Source organism: Haemorhous mexicanus, chromosome 10, assembly GCF_027477595.1.
Source record: "Haemorhous mexicanus isolate bHaeMex1 chromosome 10, bHaeMex1.pri, whole genome shotgun sequence".
Lineage (NCBI taxonomy): Eukaryota > Metazoa > Chordata > Aves > Passeriformes > Fringillidae > Haemorhous > Haemorhous mexicanus.
In genome coordinates, this window is record NC_082350.1 from 24,819,547 (window position 1) to 24,842,289 (window position 22,743).

The 22,743-nt window shown below is 51.3% G+C and overlaps 3 protein-coding genes across 7 annotated transcripts in view; 2 read left to right on the forward strand and 1 right to left on the reverse strand.

The window, feature by feature from the left end:
* The window catches only part of PPM1L (protein phosphatase, Mg2+/Mn2+ dependent 1L), a 70,006-nt gene extending 56,810 nt beyond the window's left edge, over positions 1-13,196 (forward strand). Inside the window, exons 3-4 of the mRNA XM_059855837.1 lie at positions 4,540-4,701; positions 5,866-13,196. Of these exons, the coding sequence (XP_059711820.1) occupies positions 4,540-4,701; positions 5,866-6,215 (512 nt within the window). The 3' untranslated portion in view covers positions 6,216-13,196. The remainder of the gene's footprint in view (positions 1-4,539; positions 4,702-5,865) is intronic.
* B3GALNT1 (beta-1,3-N-acetylgalactosaminyltransferase 1 (globoside blood group)) lies at positions 12,709-19,058 on the reverse strand. 5 transcript variants are annotated; one of them, XM_059855838.1, is made up of 3 exons: positions 18,602-19,056; positions 17,517-17,697; positions 12,709-15,100 (listed from the first exon to the last, which is right to left on the reverse strand). In XM_059855838.1, the coding sequence occupies exon 3, from the start codon at positions 15,038-15,040 to the stop codon at positions 14,054-14,056; it is 987 nt and encodes a 328-aa protein (XP_059711821.1). In that variant the 5' UTR covers positions 15,041-15,100; positions 17,517-17,697; positions 18,602-19,056; the 3' UTR covers positions 12,709-14,053. The 5 variants fall into 5 exon arrangements, with proteins under 5 accessions (XP_059711821.1, XP_059711822.1, XP_059711824.1 ...); XM_059855839.1 differs by lacking the exon at positions 18,602-19,056 and adding an exon at positions 18,238-18,518; XM_059855841.1 differs by lacking the exon at positions 17,517-17,697 and having other exon boundaries at positions 18,602-19,058.
* Positions 19,059-21,008: 1,950 nt separating this feature from the next.
* Positions 21,009-22,189, forward strand: ARL14 (ADP ribosylation factor like GTPase 14). The gene has a single exon (XM_059855844.1). The coding sequence runs from the start codon at positions 21,313-21,315 to the stop codon at positions 21,892-21,894; it is 582 nt and encodes a 193-aa protein (XP_059711827.1). The 5' UTR covers positions 21,009-21,312; the 3' UTR covers positions 21,895-22,189.
* Positions 22,190-22,743: the final 554 nt, after the last annotated feature.

Here is a 22,743-nt window from a genome sequence, read left to right on the forward strand (position 1 = left end):
GTGGTTCCTCACAATTCTCATCTTTCTGCCCCAAAAATTGTCTTGTTTCCCCAAACCCCCTCTGCAGATTGAGCGTTTTGTCTTCGTTTTCCTTTCTCCTCAAGTGGTTCCTCACAATTCTGCCCCAAAAATCACTCTTTTCCCCAAACCCTCTGTGCAAGTTGAGCTTTTTGTCCTCATTTTTGTGAAGTTTTTCTTCTTCCTCAAGTGGTTCCTTAAAATTCTCATTTTTCTGCCCCAAAAATCTCTCATTTTCAGTCCTTCACCAAACACCTTCAACTTCTGTCCTTGTTTTTGTGGAATATTTGTTCCTCCTCAAATGGTTCCTCATCATTCTCATTTCCTGCCCAAAAATTGGCTCATTTCCCCAAACCCCCTCTGCAGGTTGAACTTTTCCCCTCGTTTTTGTGAAGTGTTTGATCCTCCTGGAATGATTCCTTATAATTCTCATTTTACTGCCCCAAAAAATTGTTCATTTCCCCAAACACCTCGTGCAGGTTGAGCTTTTTTTCCTTGAAAAACTTCCAGTCTTTCCCGTGTTTTTGTGAAATGTTTGTTCCTCCTCAAGTGGCTCCTTAGAATTCTCATTTTTCTGCCCCAAAAATGGCTCATTTCCCCAAACACCTTCTGCAGGTTGGACTTTTGTCCTGATTTTTGTGAAATATTTGTTCCTCCTCAAGTGGCTCCTTAGAATTCTCATTTTACTGCCCCAAAAATGGCTCATTTCCCCAAACACCTTCTGCAGGTTGGACTTTGTCCTGATTTTTGTGAAATACTTGCTCCTCTTCAAGTGGTTCCTCACAATTCTCATTTTACTGCCCAAAAAAATTGTTCATTTTCAGCCTTTCCCTTGTTTTTGTGAAATGTTTGCTCCTCCTCAAGTGGCTCCTTAGAATTCTCATTTTTCTGCCCCAAAAATGGCTCATTTCCCCAAACACCTTCTGCAGGTTGGACTTTTGTCCTGCTTTTTGTGAAATGTTTGTTCCTCCTCAAGTGGCTCCTCAGAATTCTCATTTTACTGCCCCAAAAATTGTTCATTTTCAGCCTTTCAGTCCTTCTCTTGTTTTTGTGAAATGTTTGTTCCTCCTCAAGTGGCTCCTCAAAATTCTCATTTTTCTGCCCCAAAAATGGCTCATTTCCCCAAACACCTTCTGCAGGTTGGACTTTTGTCCTGGTTTTTGTGAAATATTTGTTCCTCCTCAAGTGGCTCCTCACAATTCTCATTTTACTGCCCAAAAAAATTGTTCATTTTCAGCCTTTCAGTCCTTCTCTTGTTTTTGTGAAATGTTTGTTCCTCCTCAAGTGGCTCCTCACAATTCTCATTTTTCTGTGCAAAAATTGCTCATTTTCAGTCCTTCCCCAAACCCCTTGAACTTTTCTCCTCGTTTTTGTGACGTTTGTCCCTCCTGAAATGATTCCTTCTAATTCTCCTTTTACTGCCCCAAATATTGTTCCTTCTCAGCCCTTCCCCCAGCCCCTTGTGCAGGTTCAGCTTTTATCCCCATTTTTCTCAGCTCTCCTCCCCCCTGTTTGTGCAGAGTTTGTTTTTCCTGTCCCAGGCTGGCTGGGAATGTCCCCCTGGGTGCTGCCCAGGAGCCGAGGGGACCCTTCTGCCACCTCTCTGCTGATTGATCTCCTGCATTTTGCTCTTTTCCCCTCCCCAAATTCCCAATTTTTGGCCTTTCCCAGCTGAGAGGGCACTGGGCAGGCACAAAAGCTGATTTTAACCCTGACACGAGGCTGGGCTGCCAAACCCAGGCAGTTTTGGGGGATTTTTGAGCAGGGAACTCCCAGTTTGCAGATCTGATACTTTTTCTGGCATTTTCTTTTCAAGCAGTCATAAATGCCTTTCAGCTTTTAAATCCTTTTGCAAAACACACCTCACACCAGGAGCTTGGCTCCTCAGAGGTCAGATGAGGGTGCAGAATATTTCTTTCATGCACATGGCTTGCTTTTAATGATACATTTAAAAAAAGCTTCAAAATTTGTTGCTTTCTGTCACCTCTGTTGACCTTTTCTCACACAGAATTTCCCAAAATATTGTAATTTTATTTTTCCCTTTTAGTTTGGTCTCTCCAGCTCCTCTCCACTTATTTTCATTTAAGGGAGTTTGTTAGGCAGGAGAAAATGCAGGGAAATTACTGATTCCTGTCAGAAGGAAAAGAAAGCTTTTTCCTTTATGGAAATCTCAGTGTTTGTGTGGCAAAAACAAAGATGAAAAGTGCTTGAAACACGTATTTGGGGATTTATCTCACCCAGCAAAAATCAGGAGGAAATGAGAAGCTCTGTAATAACTGGTTTAGGAAACTCCCAGCAGCACAGCTGTAAGTGAAAGCCCAAAACTCCAGCTCCATCAGAGATGGAAACACAGCAGTGGAGCCCTCACCCTCCTAGCTGTGCCCCTTGTTTGTGAGAGAGGCAGAAATGGCTCTGCCTGCCCTTGGAACCAGAGCTGATGGTGAGCAGGGCACAGAAAATGGGCAGTTAAATGGAATTACAGCAGCTGCTGGTGATCCTGGCTGCTCCAGCCCTTGGAGGTGACGTTTTCCCCTTTTTTGGCTTTTTTTTTCCCAGCAAAATCAACTGAGTGAGGAGCTCGAGCTGCTGCTGGGGCGTGAAAAGGGAAGGAAACAATCCTTCAGAATTGGCCAGATCGAAGTGATGGAGGTGGAAGGGGAGGAGATGGAATTTTGTGTGGTGGGGGGTGATGGGAGGGAGCACCCAGAGCCATCCCAGAGCCCTGCCAGGCTTTCATCTCCCCAAAAATGATGAGCAGGTGGGATTCCAGCAGCTGGGAGCCAGGGGAGCTGCCAGAGGAGGAGTTTGGGGGCTGATTGTGGGGACAGGGAAGCACTTCCACACCTTTCCCAGCCTTTCCATCCCTCTTGGAAGGACCCCCAGGTAAATCCTTTCTCCCCAGGGATGTTTCCCAGAGTGGGTCGAGTTCAGCTGCGTCCATTTGCCAGCAGAGAGCTGAAATGCTCTGGGCTTGGCACAATTTTGGGTGTTAATTTGGCCTTGCTGGCAACATCCTGTGTTAATTAAGTGCAGCCTTGATGGGCTCCACATCCCAGTGTGGATCTTTCCCTCTTTTTGGGAATCTTTCCCTGTAGGAAATCCATCCATCAGAGCTACACATAAAATGAGTTTGTCTAGGAATAGTCAAGTGCTGGCAAGATTTTTTTGGTGAGGTTTGAGTAAGGGAGCTTTAAAAGCTTTAAAAGGAGGCCAAGAGTGACAGATGGGGACAAATCCTCTCCTAATCTGTAAATCCTTCAGTTTAAAAAGTGGCTTTCTTGACTAGCTAAGGCTGGGGTAATTTTGTGCAAGAATATTTGCTCCCAACAAAGCTTTGCTGGCTCTTAATCCCATTCCTTTGATTTACAGCATCCCTAAACATCCGAGGGAGGTGGTCAGTGCCTGATCTGTGGCAAATTTGGGTTGTTTAAAGGCATTTTAGCATTTAATCCCAATGTTCCAGGGAATTCCAGCCTGCTGGGAGCTTCTGGAGGTGGATTTGTCCTGTGGGAAATTGTTTTTTTCTTTAATGGATGGCCCTTCTTCCCCAGAAGTCCTCAAAAAATTGAGTTTCATTACTGCACACAAAAAAAGAGATGGAATTCATTTTTCCCTGCTATCAAACGGCCCTGGACATATTGATATTTAGGGATTGCATCCAGAGCCAGGAGCCAGCCCCAGAATGGGTTTTTTTAGGTGATGTTTGCTGGGTTTGGGTGAGGGGGCAGGAAGGGGAAGATGGGAACTGGAAAGGAAATGGGAAATGGGAAGTAATCCTCCCATTTTAAGGTGGGCTCAGTGCTCAGAACTGGAAAGGAGATGGGAAATAGGAAATGGGAAATGGGAAATATTCCTCCCACTTTAGGGTGGGCTCAGTACTCAGAGCTGGAAAGGAGATGGGAAATGGGAAATGGGAAATGGGAAATGGGAAATATTCCTCCCACTTTAAGGTGGGCTCAGTGCTCAGAACTGGAAAAGGAGATGGGAAATGGGAAGTGGGAAATATTCCTCCCACTTTAAGGTGGGCTCAGTGCTCAGAACTGGAAAAGGAGATGGGAAATGGGAAGTGGGAAATATTCCTCCCACTTTAAGGTGGGCTCAGTGCTCAGAACTGGAAAGGAGATGGGAAATGGGAAATAGGAAATGGGAAATGGAAAATGGGAAATATTCCTCCCACTTTAAGGTGGGCTCAGTGCTAAGAACTGGAAAGGAGATGGGAAATAGGAAATGGGAAATATTCCTTCCATTTTAAGGTGGGCTCAGAACTGGAAAGGAGATGGGAAATAGGAAATGGGAAATGGGAAATACTCCTCCCATTTTAAGGTGGGCTCAGTGCTCAGGGGTCACAGCTGGGACTCCCCAGTCTTGGAAGCCCTTCCCACCTCAACCCTCCTGGCATTCCGTGACAGGAGCAGCCCTCTCCTGCTGCTCAGGAATGCCCATTCCATGACAGAACTATGATTTTTCTGATGTCTGAAAGCAGCCCCTGTGGCTCTCTGCCTCCCCCCCGGTGTTCTGCAGGCACCACGTGTCTGATCGCCCTCCTGTCCGACAAGGAGCTGACCGTGGCCAACGTGGGCGACTCCCGGGGCGTGCTCTGTGACAAGGATGGCAATGCCATCCCCCTGTCCCACGACCACAAGCCCTACCAGCTGAAGGAGAGGAAGAGGATTAAGAGAGCTGGTGAGTTGTTGGAAGGTTCAGCTGTTATTGTCACTAAAAGTGACATTTCCCCTGGGAGAGGGTGGGGAGTGCCCGACTGAGGCACCAGCAGATCAAATCTCCTGTTCTCCACCCAGAATTCCAGTGGGATGTCCTGGGCAGAGGTGGCAGCAGATCAAACTGCAGTTCATTGTCCCAGCCCAGCTTTAGCCCAGGCACTCCCACCCTGCTTGTTTTTCTCTCTCCAGCCCACGGGGTTTGTGCTCCTGAGCTGAGATTTGGGTCATTTGTCCTTGGTGCCCAGCTGGAGCAGGAATTGTTTTGTCTCCCTGCTCTGTGCACAGAGCTCACCATCCCCTGGTGTGAAGCCCAGACCCACACACTAAAGCAGCACAGAACCTGACAAATATAAATGCTAAAAGCTGAGGCATCACCTCCCACATTCTGAGCTCTGTAACCCCTCAGCATGAACCTTTGGGGGGTCTGGCAGGAACCAGAGAGCTCCTTGGGTGTTCCAGAGAGCTGAATGTTCCAGAGAGCTCCTTGGATGTTCCAGAGAGCTCCTTGGGTGTTCCAGAGAGCTCCTTGGGTGTTCCAGAGAGCTGAATGTTCCAGAGAGCTGAACGTTCCAGAGAGCTCCTTGGGTGTTCCAGAGAGCTCCTTGGATGTTCCAGAGAGCTGCCTGGACATTCCAGAGAGCTCCTTGGATATTCCAAAGAAAGAGCAGCCTGGATGTTCCAGAGAGCTCCTTGGGCATTCCAAAGAGCTCCTTGGGTGTTCCAGAGAGCAGCTTGGGTGTTCCAAAGAGCTGGATATTCCAAAGAGCTCCTTGGGTGTTCCAGAGAGCAGCTTGGGTGTTCCAAAGAGCTCCTTGAATATTCCAGAGAGCTGAATGTTCCAGAGAGCTCCTTGGGTGTTCCAGAGAGGTGCCTGGACATTCCAGAGAGCTCCTTGGGTGTTCCAAAGAGCTCCTTGGATATTCCAAAGAAAGAGCAGCCTGGATGTTCCAGAGAGCTCCTTGGGCATTCCAAAGAACTCCTTGGGTGTTCCAAAGAGCTGGATATTCCAAAGAGCTCCTTGGGTGTTCCAGAGAGCAGCTTGGGTGTTCCAAAGAGCTGGATATTCCAAAGAGCTCCTTGTTTGGATGTTCCAGAGAGCTGCTCTAAGCACTGTGTCTCCCCCCAGGTGGGTTCATCAGCTTCAACGGCTCGTGGCGCGTGCAGGGCATCCTGGCCATGTCGCGCTCGCTGGGCGATTACCCCCTGAAGAACCTGAACGTGGTGATCCCCGACCCCGACATCCTGAGCTTTGACCTGGACAAACTGCAGCCAGAGTTCATGATCCTGGCCTCAGACGGGCTGTGGGACGCCTTCAGCAACGAGGAGGCCGTGCGGTTCATCAAGGAGCGCCTGGACGAGCCGCACTTCGGGGCCAAGAGCATCGTGCTGCAGTCCTTCTACAGAGGCTGCCCCGACAACATCACAGTCATGGTGGTGAAGTTCAGGAATAGCAGCAAAGCAGAGGAGCAGCAGTGAGGAGCCCCCGGGCCCCCTCAGGACTCAGAACAGTTTGTCCGTGGTGGGAAGCTCCAGGAACGCCGTGCGGGCTCTGCCGCGGCTACGGATCTCTCTGGGCTCTGCTCGTGGCTTGGCAAAAGGAGCAATACAACAAATAAATCCGTGCTGAGCCACCACAAGAATCCAGTTTGTCCCCTGTCCCTGCCCTGTGCCCTCGCTGCTCCCTAGAACGACTGGAACCTCCCACTTCTCACTTTTCTTTAGGAATCCCGTGTAGGGTTTTGGTTTGATTCCTCCCCCGGTGGCTCAGGGGCACGGCAGGGGCAGGGCAGTGCTGCTGCTTCTCCCTCCTGGGTGCCACTGCTCAGGAGCTGCTCTCCTGTTCCTCGTCTCTGCACCCTGCAGTGCTAGGGGTGGGTGGGAGAAGGGTTTGTGCTGTGAAGGAGGAAGAGGAGCCAACTCTCAGCCTGCTCCGCTGCTGGCTCTCGCTTTGTGCAGCCTCCCCCCGAAACAAACCCCTGCCAAGCATGTGAGTAGGTAGAGCTCCTGAATTACCACGTTTATTCAGGCTGTGCATTGCTCTAGGACAGTTCTTCTAGGCCATAGTGTATCCAAACCAACTCATGGTGAACTTCAGCAAAACCCTGGGAGCTCTGAACCTCCTGGATGGGAGCAGAGCTCAGCTGTGGCAGCAGAGTGTATGTCCCTCACCGAGAATCACCCTGACCTTACTTCTGTGGCATGGACTTGGAAAGGGATGTGAGAGGAAATGGATTTCACTGGTGACTGTCGGGAACCTCAGCCAAGCAGGGCGTTCCTCAGAGCTACCTAGCTGGAAGTCAAGTCTGTGTTAGACTTCCTTGTACCACTGCAGATGGATTTGTGGTGTTAATCCCAGGGCAGACCCCTCTGAACGGGCTTTTGGGATGACATGCAAATGCCAGGCAGCATCAATGCACTGTAGAGATGAAAGGTTGTGTTAAATCTAGATTTTAAAAGTATGTTTAGATCTAACTTTCAGTATTTAATTGTATTTTGGGATCTGTGACTGCTGTAAGTTGGAATGAGGACAGTTTGGGTTTGCTGCACCTCTGGTGCCAGCTGTGTCATGGCAGGGGGACAGGGCAGGCAGGATTTTGGATGGCTCCTTGATCCTTATCCTGCCTTACAGGAGTCCTTGGGATCTCCCCGGAACGTGGTCCTGGACAATCTGCTCAAATCTTCAGGGTGATGGAGGCTGCCTGTGTTTGGGTGTGGAGCTGGGTCAGGGATGTGATGGATTCCCTGGCCCTGGCTGTTCCTTGGGAAAGTCCAGTATTCCTCATTTCCCAGCTGCTGGCCCCCCTGCTCACCTGCAGGGGTCTGGGGTGGGGCTGAGCTGTGCTGGGGAGGTGCTCAGGGGCTCGGGGTCTCTCAAGGCAAAAAATCAAAGAGCACAAACTTCTGCTCGAGAAGGAATCCCCATCTTTGTCTTGTTTCGTCCCTAGGTCACCTCTCCCCCAGCAAACTTCCCTCCTTTGATTTGTTCGGGGGTAATCCCAGCCCTTGACTGGCTCTGGTGGTATTTCCAAGATGTGTCTGGAGCCCTGTGCTGATGCTGAACCCCGGGGAGAGCCCCTGAGAAGTGTCCAGCAGGCAGCAGCCTGCCCTGCTCCTCTCCCAGGGGATGGGATCTCCCTGCCCCTTCCATCCCTGGCTGCCCAGCTGAGCAGGGAGCAGGAATTGCAATAATTGCTGCAGCAGTTGCAGTGTGCCCGGGCAGTGAGGGCAGAGTGCTGGCAAGTGCAGCCCTGGTGGCAAGGATTCCGTGGGAATGCTGGGTCTGGCCTGGGATGGCACAGGGCAGTGGGGGAGCAGCTCCAGGCAGAGCTCAGTGGGTGGAGTTTGCCTTCCCTGTCCCCTTCCCTGTCCCCTTCCCTGTCCCCTTCCCTGTGGAGGGCCCAGCTGTCCTGGGGAAGGAGGAATTCCATCCAGCAGCTCTGCAGGGGAGGGATGTGTGTGAGCAGACATCCCCACTGACCCATCCCAGGCACTGCAATGCTGGCCATGCCCAGGAAAACAGCCCAGATCCAGCTGGGGTGGGATCCCTGGCTGCAGGGAGCATTCCTGAGGGATCCATGAGCTCTGAGCACAGCCCTGGACTGCCAGGAGCAGGAGCTGGCAGGGATGGCAGCCAGGAGGGAGCCTGGCAGGGCAGTGAGCCACTCCTCGGCATTCAGGCCAGCACACCAGGGCAGGAGTGGTTTGCAGGTTTGCCTGGATCCTTCCAGGACCATTCCAGGATCGTTCCCTGTCCCTCAGGCAGCTCCCAGCCAGCCCTGTGCCAGCCTCCCAGGTGGCTGCAGCTGCAGCAGGAGCTGGCTCAGCACCTTCAGCTTCCTCCCCCCTCCCTGGCAGGGCTGTCCTGGCCAGAGCCATCCATGCCAACCATCTCTGCTCAGCCCGGGGGTTTTTTCTTTGGTTGCTGTGAAAAAGGAGCTTCAGCTGCTTCAGGTTGGAAGAGGAAGGACCGATGGAGGTGAGAGGCTTTGTGTGGTCTCCCACATCCACAGGCAGTGCCTACCTGTGCTCCCAGCTGGGAGGTTTGGAAGCTTTCCCTCCAAATGGAAGCATTTCCAGCTTTCCAGTGGTGCTGATTTGTGCCAAACTCTGTGGTGACCCAGCTGGGGGCTGGCAGGATGAACTCCTTGGGCACATTGCTTATGCAGCCTGGCCAGTGCAGGGCTCTCCCGCTGCCTTAACACTCCATCCTCCAGCTGGGAAGGTGCTGTGGCCAGGAATCTCCTGCCTTCCTGCTGCTCTGCTCCCAAAGCCAGGGAGCTCCTCCTGCTCACCCAGCCAGCTTTGGTGGCTCCATCCCCCTGGGGACAGCTGGAGCCTCAGGACACAGGGAGGAGCATCTTCAGATGGCCCGGGGTGACAAAGGGACCTTGAGCCACGGGGCTGAGCCAGTGCTGGGGAATTGGGCTGTTCCCAAATGGGGCTGTTCCCAAACTGGGCTGTTCCCAAACTGGGCTGTTCCCAAACTGGGCTGTTCCCAGGGACATCCCAGCACTCTGGAATTACGCTGTTCCCAAACTGGGCTGTTCCCAGGGACATCCCAGCACTCTGGAATTACGCTGTTCCCAAACTGGGCTGTTCCAGGGATAGCCCAGCTCCCAGTGCTCTGGAATTGGGCTGTTCCCAGGGATGTCCCAATGCTCTGGAATTGGGCTGTTCCCAAACTGGGCTGTTCCCAAACTGGGCTGTTCCCAGGGACATCCCAGCACTCTGGAATTGGGCTGTTCCCAAATTGGGCTGTTCCAGGGATAGCCCAGCTCCCAGTGCTCTGGAATTGGGCTGTTCCCAGGGATGTCCCAATGCTCTGGAATTGGGCTGTTCCTGAATTGGGCTGTTCCAGGGACATCCCAGCACTCTGGAATTGGGCTGTTCCCAAACTGGGCTATTCCAGGAGTAGCCCAGCTCCCAGTGCTTGGGAAATTGGGCTGTTCCCAGGGACATCCCAGTGCTTGGGAACTGGGCTCTTCCTAAACTGGGCTGTCCCCAGGGATGTCCCAGCTCCCAGTGCTCAGGAACTGGGCTGTTCCCAAACTGGGCTGTTCCCAAATTGGGCTGTTCCCAGGGACATCCCAGCACTCTGGAATTGGGCTGTTCCCAAATGGGGCTGTTCCCAAACTGGGCTGTTCCAGGGATACCCCAGCTCCCAGTGCTCTGGAATTGGGCTGTTCCCAGGGATGTCCCAGCACTCTGGAATTGGGCTGTTCCTGAATTGGGCTGTTCCAGGGACATCCCAGCACTCTGGAATTGGGCTGTTCCCAAACTGGGCTGTTCCAGGAGTAGCCCAGCTCCCAGTGCTTGGGAAATTGGGCTGTTCCCAGGGACATCCCAGTGCTTGGGAACTGGGTTCTTCCTAAACTGGGCTGTCCCCAGGGATGTCCCAGCTCCCAGTGCTCAGGAACTGGGCTGTTTCCAAATTGGGCTGTTCCCAGGGCCATCCCAGCACTCTGGAATTGGGCTGTTCCCAAATTGGGCTGTTCCCAAGTTTATCTGCTCCCGGGGATGTCCTGGGACTGTTCCCCAGCTCCCAGTGCTCTGGAATTGGGCTGTTCCCAGGGATGTCCCAGTGCTCTGGAATTGGGCTGTTCCAGGGACATCCCAGCACTCTGGAACTGGGCAGTTCCCAAACTGGGCTGTCCCCAGGGGTGTCCCAGCTCCCTCCCCTGGGATGCTCTGCTGGTTCCCTCAGCCTGCAGCACGGATTGCTGTGGAGTTCACCCATCCCTCGGATCCTTCCTGGAATTCCTGGCAGGGCTGGAATGTCCCAGCCTGTCCCCAGCTTAGTGGCACGGTGGCTCCTTCTGCTGGCCTGAGACATTCCCACAAGCCCCACAGCAGCCCCTGGGATAAAGGAAATGGTTAAACCATTTCCAGAGGTGAAATTAAAAATATTGTGAAGATTTTAGAATCCAGGAGTCACCATTAAAGCACTGCATCAGCTTGGCTGCAGAAACACCAATGCCACAGCCTCAAAAAAAAAAAAAAAAGGGAATTTTGTGTCTCAGGATAGAGGACAGCCCTGCTTTAAATGATATGGGTTTGTTGCTAGTGTAGCTGATACTTGTTTTACACAGAGAAGCATTTAGTCAGTGGTTATATCACAGAAAAAACACCTCACCAGCCCTTCAGCCCCAAAGCAGGATTGTAGGCCTCTGAACAAAATTCCAGGTGAGGATGTTCTGCTGGAATTTGGCCCCTGCAGAGCCCAGATCTGCAGCCCTGGTGCCCAATAATTTCATAAATGGCCTTTCTGAAACTCCCAGAGAAAAAGATCTGTACAGACAATTCGTCAGGAGCTGAAGTTTTGTTGCTTTTGTTTTTCCAGTGCTGACTGGACAAGGCTTAGGGGAGCCTGTGGATAAATTTCGATTTTCCTGAGGCAACTTAATATTCCAGGGATCAGCTCTGGAGGATAATCTGGGTGCTCTGGGAAGCAAAACCTGGTGGGTGCAGCTGGAGCCTTGCCAGAGCCACAAACAGAGGTTGGAGGGCAATTCTGGAGGGGAAAATGTGTGGATTCCATGGGTTTGGGCAGCTCCTGTGCCTGCTCTGCTCAGCCCTGAGGGATGAGGGGGGTTTAAGGTCCCTTCCAACCCAAACCAGTCTGGGATTCTGGGAATTACCAGCACTAGGGAACTGAAGCACTTTTCCAAGCACATTTCATGGCCAATCCTGCATTTTTTTGCAGCCTGTGGGGTTGCACCCATGGGCACAGGCAGCCTCTGACACCAAACATCCATCAGTGCGAGGCAGAATGTAGGGAAATATCCCAAAATATCCTGTTACACCGGGCCCAGGGGGTGCTGCCCTACATCTCCCCCGTGATTTGTGGGGAATTCCTTTGTGCCAGGCTGCCCACAAAGCACTGCAGCATTTTAACTCCTCTGAAATAACATCCAGACTGGGAATTTCACCTTGGAACACACTTCTGCTCCCCACCCAGCAGCAACTTCCAATATCTTTGCCCAATTAATTAACATCATTATTATTATTACTATTATTATTATTATTAGTCTTTTCAGGTCAAGAAGCCCCACAGCTTTCCTATCAAAATCACAAATATTTTGAATTCTGATTTAATACAGCTGCATGAGAAAAAAAAAAAAACTTAATTGGGATTTGGGAAACCTTTAAGCCAGTGTTTTACACTTTGTTTTTAGTACAATATTCTAAGTAGATGCAATAAAATTTGGCCCTTCCCTACTTCAATGCCCAGATTATTTCATGCTTTTGAGGTTTTTCACCTTTTGCCAGGCTGCTCACACTAAAAACTTCCCTAAAATGGCTTTGAGCAGAAACAGGAGCTCAGTTAGGAATTTTACAGCCTTTTAAGCAATAATAAAGTCAGAATCAAATACAAGCCAGACTTGGAAATGAGGTTTTTTTAGGAAAACCAGGAGCAGGATGGTTGTTTGTCCAATGCTGCTGGCACTGTAAATGACAATTAACTTCAGGTGGCACAAAGAGATCACTGTGTATAAACCCAAGCCTTGGAACCTGTGAGCAGTGTCAGCATTTGGGGCACAAAAACCCCGAATTCCTGCAGGTGACAGGAGAATTTCTGGCCATCCTCACCTCCCCAGGACTCTCATTCCTCCCTCACCACGAGCACTCTCTGCTTTACCCATTTTCTGTAGGCAGCAGAGTCATAACTGCATTTTTATTTTGGAGAAAGCAATACAAGCTGTGCTGTAGTATCAGTGTTCTTGTGGTAAATAATTCATTCCTAAGCTTTTCACGTGGCAGCCTTGGAGAATGGAGGGGTTTGGGGTTTGAGATGTGCAAACAATCCCAGAACAAGGCAGTTCTCCCAGTACCTGCTCAGAGAACAATCAAATCCCAGCTCCTAAACCCACAGCACAGCAGGAATTTCACCTGGATCTAGGAATACAAGAGCATCATTCCCTCAGTTATGCAATACTGTATTCCCCCCCCCCCCAAAAAAAAAAAAAAAGAAAAGAAAATAGCCTTTATTTTTTAAAAGCTTTGACCTTTTCACCATCAGAACACCGAAATCCTTGTCTGGAGAGTGTTGTCCCCAAGACTTTTTCATCCCTGTAAAACCACAAGCCCATCCTGCAATCCCACCCCAGGGCCAGGTGCGGCTGTGGAGCAGAGCCAAAGCCAGCAGTGTCCCCCGACTGCTGGGGGCTCTGGTGACCCCTGAGCCTGCTGCTGCAGCTCTGGGCAGCCCCGAGCTCTGCCAGGGCTGTGGGCAGCCAGCCCCCAGCTCTGCCAGGGCTGTGGGGTGGTGCCAGCCCGAGGGGAAGCCCTGGAGCGTGGCCAGGACGTCTCCGCAGTCCCTCCCCCGTGTAGTGGATGTGTCCAGGTTAATTCTGTTCATGCAATTGCAAATTCTGTATCGTTGTCCATTAGAAGTGTAAACTACTGAAAACTGGGCCTTGCTGATATGAATAAAGTGATTAAAAAATGGTCTTCACACACAGGGAGGAGCTGGTCTTCTTTAAAGTAGCAGTGGGGGGATTTCTTCTTTTTTTGCATTTTCGAGCTAGAACCAAAAAACTCATTTAGAAATAGGCATAAGTCACAACAAAAGCGGTTTTTCATCTTCCCTACAGGGTTCCAAAAATCCTGGGATGCACCACACACACACAGGGGTGGGGGGATTGATGATCCTGCTGGTTTTGGGATGTCCAAATTGATCATGAGCTCCACTCCATCTCCCTGGTCTGGGGACACCAGCAGAGACACCCAAGTCATTCCATTTCATGTGCACACACAAAGTGCATCACATTTCCAGCATTTCTCACCAGCTCCTGCAGATCCCACGGGATCCCCAGGCTGGGAACGCTCCTGGGAGCGCTGTGGAGGTGACACATTTAAATAACAAGGTGTAACAGTCTCAGGAGCCTTACACAGAAAACAGGTTGGGGTGGGTTGGGTTTAATTCCGTGCTGGGCAGAGAACAAATAAAGGAGAGTGGCAATAAAGCAATAAAACCAATCCAGGCAGGAATTCAGGAAGCATCCTCCAATCTGCTCTCTTGGCAGGAACTTCTTCCCTTGATGGCATTCCCTTGATGGAATTCCAGAAGATTCAGGGGGAAATCCCAGGGCTGCTCGGAGCTCATGGAAAGGCAGCAGAGGCAGATGGGACAGAGCATTCCAAGGCACCCTCTGGGTGTGGGATACACACCTGGAAAAGGCTTTGTGAATCCCTGGTTTTGCTGAAAAGCACTGGAATGCCCTAGAGAAACGCTGCCCCAGCAGTCAGAGCCATCTCCAGAGCACTCTGTAGTCACTCTTAGAGCAAACTGAAGTTTCTAAAGAAATCCACAATCAAAGGCAAGTTTGTGAGGTGTTGGAAGACAAATCCTGCCAAAACTGGATCAGCTCACTTGATGTAAGGCCATGAACCGCAATCAAATGCCTGTACTTACAGATATCAAAGTTGATTTTATAGAGAAAGAATTGTTCTGCATCTTGTGGAAGAGTGATGTTGACTTTGAGTATATTTAAGCAAATTCCCACATAAACATCCTCGAATTTCAGAGGTTTGACGTGGCCCATCAGCTCGTATGTCCTCAGGGCCAGTTTTCCATCCAGGATGTATCCCAGGCCGCTGCAGTAGGGAGGATAGAGCTTGAAGGGATATTCCTGGTAGGAGATGAACCTTTTCCTGTCGAAGCCTCGGTAGGCGAAGTTGTCGATGAGGGGGTACCCGGTGAAAACGTTCTCCGAGGAGTTCAGCTGCAGCAGGAGCTTCACCAGGTTGGGCACGTTGATGAAGACATCGGCGTCGGTCTTCATGAGGAACCTGGCGCTGGAACAGAACTCGGAGAACCACTGGAAGGCCATGATGGTCTTCAGGGTGAGGTTGTCATAAGTGTCCGCGAAGTCCTGGCGGATGATGTCCCCGTAGAGGATGCTCTCGTCCTCCACCGCCAGCGCCGCCGCCCTGTCCTCCCTCTGCGTGTCCTGCCCCAGCAGGAACAGTGTCAGGATGTGCTGGCCCCACCAGGAGTTCTGGGAGCCCCACGTGATCCTGACGGCCTGCCTGGCTTTCACGTCCCCGGGGCTGGAAGCCACCAGGATGACCAGGAAGGGGCGGAGGTCGGCGCACGTGGGGCGCTCGCGCAGCGTGAACGGGCGCGGCTGCTGGTACACGGGCTCGTACTCGTAGAAGTACAGAGGGTTCATGGTGTCCAGGCCAGCCCTGGAGGACAAGGTTATGTACCACATGGTGATCAGGGAAAACACCAGCAGCAACAGGAAAATCCATTTCAAAGGCCTCATGCACAAGGCGCTGATCGGGACCGGGATCATGGTCGGGATCTGCTGGTGCCGCTCAGAATCTGTCCCGTGAGCCCTGGAGCATCTTCCTTGCTGAAGAAGAAAGGGAAAAGTGGCATTCAGAGTGCTGTTAGTCAGATATTCCCTTCTCCTTGTGCTGGCTGAAGTGCCAGCTGGAATTGTGCTGTGGTACCAGCCAATGCAAGCATTCCTGATCCAGCTGTCAGGGCCCTGATCCCAGGGATGGCAGCAGGGCACAGAGCCCCTGCCCAGCAGGGTTTGCAGGGTTTGCAGAGCAGGGCACGGAGCTCTTGCCCAGCAGGGTTTGCTGAGCAGGGCACAGAGCCCCTGCCCAGCAGGGTTTGCAGAGCAGGGCACGGAGCTCCTGCCCAGCAGGGTTTGCAGAGCAGGGCACGGAGCCCCTGCCCAGCAGGGTTTGCAGAGCAGGGCACAGAGCTCCAGCCCAGCAGGGTTTGCTGAGCAGGGCACAGAGCTCCAGCCCAGCAGGGTTTGCAGAGCAGGGCACGGAGCTCCTGCCCAGCAGGGTTTGCAGAGCAGGGCACGGAGCTCCAGCCCAGCAGGGTTTGCAGAGCAGGGCACAGAGCTCCAGCCCAGCAGGGTTTGCTGAGCAGGGCACAGAGCTCCAGCCCAGCAGGGTTTGCAGAGCAGGGCACGGAGCTCCTGCCCAGCAGGGTTTGCAGAGCAGGGCACAGAGCCCCTGCCCAGCAGGGTTTGCAGAGCAGGGCACAGAGCCCCTGCCCAGCAGGGTTTGCTGAGCAGGGCACAGAGCCCCTGCCCAGCAGGGTTTGCAGGGTTTGCAGAGCAGGGCACAGAGCCCCTGCCAGCAGGGTTTGCAGAGCAGGGCACAGAGCTCCTGCCCAGCAGGGTTTGCTGAGCAGGGCACAGAGCCCCTGCCCAGCAGGGTCTGCAGAGCAGGGCACAGAGCCCCTGCCCAGCAGGGTTTGCAGAGCAGGGCACGGAGCTCTTGCCCAGCAGGGTTTGCAGAGCAGGGCACAGAGCTCCTGCCCAGCAGGGTTTGCTGAGCAGGGCATGCACTGAAAGCTCGTGGTTTCCACCCTGCAGATCCCCCCTGCACAGAGCTGATCTCCAGCCAGGATCCTCTCCAAGGGCTGTGATCCAGGGATCTCAGCACCACCACTGCCTCTGACTCGACTCCAGCTCAAGGACACAACACCGTGTGCAAAACCCAACAAACGCTCAGGAAATGGATGCTCAGAGCCTCAGAATTTTGGTTTTTCTGTTAGAGACAGGAAATCTGACGGATCTGCAGCACGTGGGCAAGAAAGCAGAACTATGAGCAAGTGCTTCACTTTCATTCAAGGCCTGAGGAGCTGCTGGTTCTGAGGGGGAGGGGGGAAGGTAAAAATCAACTTCCTTAAATCAAGCGAAGTACTAAAGCTGGTTTTGACCAAAATCATGAGTGTTTTTACCATTAGCCAGGTAATTTTTGGATTTGAGGCACACAAATCCACAGCAGGTCCTTCCAAACCCCTGTGGAATCCTGCTGAAGCTGCTGCTCCAATGTCAGGATTAGGGGTTCCAATGGATAAATCTTCACGAAATTCAGTTTAAAACCAAACCCCCAGGCCTGTTTTATTTATAAAACTACCCCCTGTTTTATTTATAAAACTACCCCCTCATGTAGTTTTATTTCCTTAAAACTACACATGCTCTATCATCTATTTTAGACATCTTTAAGCCAAAATAACTCCAGTGCCTAACTGTGGGAATTCCAAATGGTTTCTGATGTTTGCAGTAATAATATTTATCCTGCACGAGCACACACAAAGACACAGTCAGGACGATGGAAGGTTTGATTTCACAGCACAATTAATTACTCTTTATCTTCAAAAATATCACCGCAGGGCTCATAAATGTTTTAGATTTGACAAATAAATCCAACCCCCAGAACAGCACTGTGGAGTCCAGGGGAATTTGATTTTCCAGAGCCCACCTGCCTCGTGTTTCTGTGTAGGATCTGATTTAAATTAATCATCCTTTAAAGGAAGCATTTAGAGAACATTCCATCAACAACGGCCTTAAAACAGATTAAAGCAATTTTATATAAAGTATTTAAATAGAAGAATTTCAGACTGATTCCTCTCCAAATCAGTAATTAACTGATAGGAATCTTCTTTTTTTGTGCATCAGCCTTTCAGTGGACAGTAGGAGAATACATACTGGAAGAAAATAACCTAGGTTATGTATCAGTGCTTATTATTTGATTTTAGATCAGTAACATTTATTTTGATGATAAACTTTAAAGCTTATCAGTGAAAACTGATCCGTTTGATCAGTTCTTGGCTGCATCATGGAAAAAATATTAAAAATAGTTTGATTTTTATAGGAAGAAAAGCCTGGTTTTGTGACACTGAACAACAAAATTGGAGACAAATCCTGATCTGCTACATAAGGAAAAATCTGGGAGAATAAACATCTATTCAGGTCTTTCAGGAAACCCCAGCCACACAGGGAAATAAATCCCCACCTTCTCCTATTTCAAGTGCTTGAAGCAAAGTGAGGCAGTTGAGTCAGCAAGGTCTGAGCACTTCTGCTCAGTCACGGTGCAGGTCCTGCCCTTCCAGCTCCTCCTCCACTTCCAGACTTTGTGCTGGCACTTTTTCCCCTCCACAGCTCCTTCCAGGGCATTACTCTCATTTTCTTCCAAGCTGAGATTGTGCCAAAAGATAAAATCGGTGACTTTTGAAATAAACGTGATGCAACACAAGGCTCAGAACGCTCCACGGGGATTTAGCTCCATCTCCACCCAGGTAGGGGATTGTGCAATGTGGACGTGCTTGGGCAGGAAAAAGGTGGGAAATTCTCATATTTATTAAAGATTACTAATTATAATAACCAATAGTCCAATAGGATGGTTTTAAAATACCATAATAATAGGTGTATAGGAAAATAAATCCTTTTTAAAGCTACCAGCAGAAATAATTTGGAAATGTATTATTTAAAGCTGGCTTTAAGGCCGGCTTGGACGCAGCCTGGACAATGGGAGGTGTCCCTGCACACGGCAGGAGGTGAACGAGAGAATGCTTCAAGTCCTTCCAGCCCAAACCAGCCACCGATTCTACATTCTTAAACTTAACACCAATCGAAACGAGAGGCAATTTTGCAAGACCCCGGGCTGCGATGCTCTAATGTACCAAAACTTCGAGATTTTTATTTGAAAAAGTAAAAAACCTTTAAAAGAGCTTTACCAGCGTCTCGCTGTCGCTCGTTGCTGCCCAGTCCACCGCTGCTCCCCGTCCCAGTCACCTTGCGGAGCGCGGGGAGGTCCGTGCCGGGCAGGAGGGGATGGCTGCGGGGCTGTGCCGCCCTCTGCCGAGCCCAGGCACCAGCTCCAGCCCTTTTCTGGCCTTTCTCATCCATCCCAGCCGGCAGCGCCGCGCCGCTCGGCGCTCGCTCGCTCTGCGCGCTTGCCCCGCACGCATCCCACTCCAGCCTGGGCTGCCCGAGGGCCGCGTCCCCGCTCTCCATCCCCATCCCCATCCCCATCCCCATCCCATCCCATTCCCCATCTCATCCCCATCCCATTCCCCATCCCCATCCCATCCCCGTTACCGTGTCCCGCTCGGGGCGCTCCGGGCCGGGCGCGGCGGCCGCAGCGGGAAGGAGCCGCCTCCTCTTCCGCCTCCCCGAGCGGCGCCCGCTCCTCCGCCCTCCCCGGCAGCCGCCAAGGCCGGGCAGAGACAGCGGAGCTGCCTCCCCTTCGTGCCCCGACCGCTGGAAGTGCCCCCAGTGAGGATCCGCTGCCGAATTAGTGCATCCATCGCGCCTCGTCACCTCACGGAGCGCTGGGATAGCCTGCCGGGACAGGCTGGGTTCACGCTCAGCTGTTCGGTGTACGAAAGGGTTACAGGGCAGAGCTGGAGCTCAGATTAGTCAGGGCTCAGTCAGCTGCCCCGCGTTTATGGCTCTGGTTCTGCAGGGGGACTGGGAGGCAAGCTGGGCACAGAGGAGCTGGCCGCAGCCTGGCAGAGCCAGCCCAGCCTTGGGCACAGCAAAGGCGGAGGAGGTTCCGTCCGCTCCGGTCAGACCGGCAGCAGGGGGGCTCTGTCCTGAGCTCCGACCGCGGGAGCAGCGCGGGGAATCCGTCCTGGGAGCGGCTCTGGCTCTGGGCTCTGCCACGGTGGGAAATCTGCAGAGCCCCACACGAATCACCTCGTAAAAAGTCAGGCTCTGCTGGATGCCCGCTGTGAAGTGACGGCTGATGGAGGAAATAACAGCAGTTACCATCAACACCCAGTGCAGGTGGAGCACACAGAGCAGAGAACTGTGAGTGATCTTCAAATCACAGCTGGGGACAGAGTATCCATCCCTGCCTTGCTCAAGATATCCATACTTCGTGGGAATCTCATCAGGGAATTCTGGTCCATTTGACGTGGTAACCCTGTGTTCTGCAGTTTGCTGCCTCCCCATCTTTCAATTCATTCATGTCCATCCATTTGTAAAGAAATGCAAACACTTTCCTCCCTGGTTTAATACATCCTGACCTGCTCCTGAAAACCCCTCCACATAACCCAGCTGTGCTATTAACTATGAAAAACGTGCAGCAGGGAGTGTGTCACTGTCATCTCTCTTTGCCCCCAATTACTCCTGGTCTAACCCTTTTAGCCTCAAGAGAAACCAGATTATAACTTGTCTGTCAGGGCTGAGGTGGATTTTACGCAACCAATGTGGCAATTATCGAAATGATTGCTCTATCAGTCAGCAGCTTGTTACAAGACCTTTACACCTTTTTGCTGATTCTGGACTTTCTGAAGCAAAGAGGAATGGTTTCCTGGGTGTAAGGGCAACTCCTGCAGCACTCAGGATGTGTCAGAGCAGCCCAACGTGCATCCACTATCAGGAAAATGAACAGTCAATAGGAACTCATTCGTGGCTGACTACATTGTCTATCTCCTCTTGCTTTGTTCTGCTACTTGGAATGGTGGCCAAAAAAATGATTAAGACTTGGTTATTTCCTCGCTTCTTGACCCTTTCCTGAAGGAAATCTTCCCTGGGCAAGCATGGAGTAGAAGAAATGAAGGGAACAGGAATTTTTAATGCAAGGCAGCAGGATCTCAGGGATGACCAGACCACAAGCTCTGGATTTAGGCTCCACCTTGTGGGGTGCAGTTAAACTCATTCACCAACAACACAAACAAACTCCCTGAGTTTACAGCCCTGGCAGGAGGAGTCACTGAGGCAGCTGCTTAGAGCAGAGCCCAGCTTTAGTGGAGTTCTCTTGGGGTTTCATTGAGTCCATGGACTGGAACTCGCATTTGAGACCACCTAAGATCAGTTTGTGGGAGATGAGATGCACAGATAAATCAGCTACCAGCTCTTTTTGTGGCTTGCTAAGTGTGGACAAATCTTAAATCTTAAATCTCCCCTCCTCACTGCATGTGTTCATATCTAGATGCCTTGTGCAGGCTGCCCTGGAGCAGAGTCCCAGAATAAAGCAGGGATTGATTCCAAGGATCTCCTCCATGGACCCACCTTGGGCAGCAGCAGAGCCCAGCCAGGGCTGCCCCCAAGATGACCCAAAATGGCCCCAAAATGCACGAGCGCTCCCGGGGTCTCTCCCTGGGATCAGCTCTGCTCCATTGGCACCTTGCAGTTCATTGTCCCAGCCCAGCTTTAGCCCAGGCACTCCCACCCTGCTTGTTTTTCTCTCTCCAGCCCACGGGGTTTGTGCTCCTGGGCTGAGATTTGGCTCATTTGTCCTTGGTGCCCAGCTGGAGCAGGAATTGTTTTGTCTCCCTGCTCTGTGTACAGAGCTCACCAACACTTAACATGGAGCTCAGAACTCTACACTAAAGCAGCACAGAACCTGAATATAAAATATCAGAATATAAAAGCTAAAGCTTAAGGCATCAATCTCATTTTTCCCCCAGATGGCTGTGGATGCTCAGGGGGATTCTCTGGGAGCCAGGACCTGGCTGTGCTCAGGGAATCCATGGATCAGGCTGCAGGTGCTGGGAACGTGGCTGTTCAAACAAGCTGGCAGCCCGTAACCTTTGTGCCTGTGCCAGTGTGGCCGTGGTTACTCATCCCAGTCCCACCCACAGGCTTGGCACGGAGCTCCGCGCCTTCCGAAGCCTCGTGGCTCCTTATCACCTCGATAAAAGCAGCGTGGGTTTGTGCAGAGCTCCGGCTGCTCCCCAGCTCACAGCTGCCTCTTCTCCCCCTCTGCTTGTGCCTCACCTCAGGAGGGGGACAGGCAGCCACCCAAAGTGGCCCCAGGGAAGAGGGGGAATATCCCTGGAGTTGAGAGCTCCCTGGGATAAATGGGCCTGCAGAACGCCAAGCCCTCGAGGAAGGGGGCCAACATCCTGATGCTGGGGCTGGACTCGGCGGGGAAATCCACGCTGCTCTACAAGCTCAGGTATAAAGATGCTTTCATAACAATGCCAACGATTGGCTTCAACGTGGATATGATTGAAGCAAGGAAGAATTTCACGCTGACGTTTTGGGATGTTGGAGGACAGAAGAAAATGAGAGAGCTCTGGAGCAATTTCCTGGAAGACGCCGGCGGGCTGCTGTACGTGGTGGACAGCTCTGACAAGCGGCGCCTGGAGGAGTCCAGGAGGGAATTTGAGCTCATTTTAAAGAATGAATCCATAAAGAACGTCCCGGTGGTCGTGCTGGCCAACAAGCAGGATTTGCCTGGAGCCCTGAACGCCGAGGAGATCACCAGGAAGCTCAAGATGAAGAAGTACTGCAGTGACAGGAACTGGTACGTGCAGCCCTGCTGTGCCATCACGGGAGAGGGGCTGGCAGAAGCTCTCCAAATGGTGACCACGTTTGCCAGGCAGTACAAGAAGTCAAAGGAGACTTTCATCGCCCTGAAGGAACTCAACTCCTTTTAAGGATTTCTACCATCCACTTCTGGTGACTCTTAACATACTTCATTGGACAGATTAAATCTGGAAATACTGGATTCTGAAGAACTTTTATACATAAATATTTATAAAGGACTTGGACAATATGAAATTCTACTGTTATACCTGCAGATACTTGATATACCTGATGGGATACCTCATACCTGAGATAGGACTCTGTAGCATTTTATTATTTTTTTTTATTTACTTGGGGTTATTCAAGTTGAATGATGAGAAAGGGGCAGTCGAGCCCATGGAAATAAAATAGGTGAGCAGTGTTTAATTGGCTTAAGTCAAATGAAGATTCAGTTTTTTTCAAGATGTAAACCAGCCAAGTCATTTGGTCAGCAGTGATCGAATGCTGTTTTGTAATAGATGGAATAGATGTGTTTCTTATTTGCAAATAGAGCGGGGTGAGAGCTGCAGCTCTAGTTATGTACAAGAGAATTTGGCTGTTTCTGCATTCTAGAAACAATTCCTGCAGAGAGGTGGTGACGTGCAGGACGAGCTCCTCACCCAGCCCGAGGCAGAGCCTGGCTCCAGCACTGTCCCCAAGGTGCAGCTGTGACCTCCCATTGTCCCAGAGCCCCACGTGCTGCTCCCCTTGCTCCTGCACTGCTGCACTGCCCTCCTGACAGGAGATCAGCCAGGGAAGAGCTGAACCCCCTTGGTTTTGTGGTGACCTCCCAGTCCTGGCCTCTGGAAAAGCCACGGCAGGGGTCCTCTTGTGCTCTCATTTTTTGTTTCAGGATTACACCAAGGAAGTAGGTGGGAAGTAGGAAGTTTACATTTCATTCTTACTAATAAACAGACAGGAATGTCAAGTTATAAAAGGGT

Bases quoted from the DNA above. Each gene is read 5' to 3' on its own strand.
- B3GALNT1 (XM_059855841.1), bottom strand. From the start codon at position 15,040: ATGATCCCGGTCCCGATCAGCGCCTTGTGCATGAGGCCTTTGAAATGG.
- ARL14 (XM_059855844.1), top strand. From the start codon at position 21,313: ATGGGCCTGCAGAACGCCAAGCCCTCGAGGAAGGGGGCCAACATCCTG.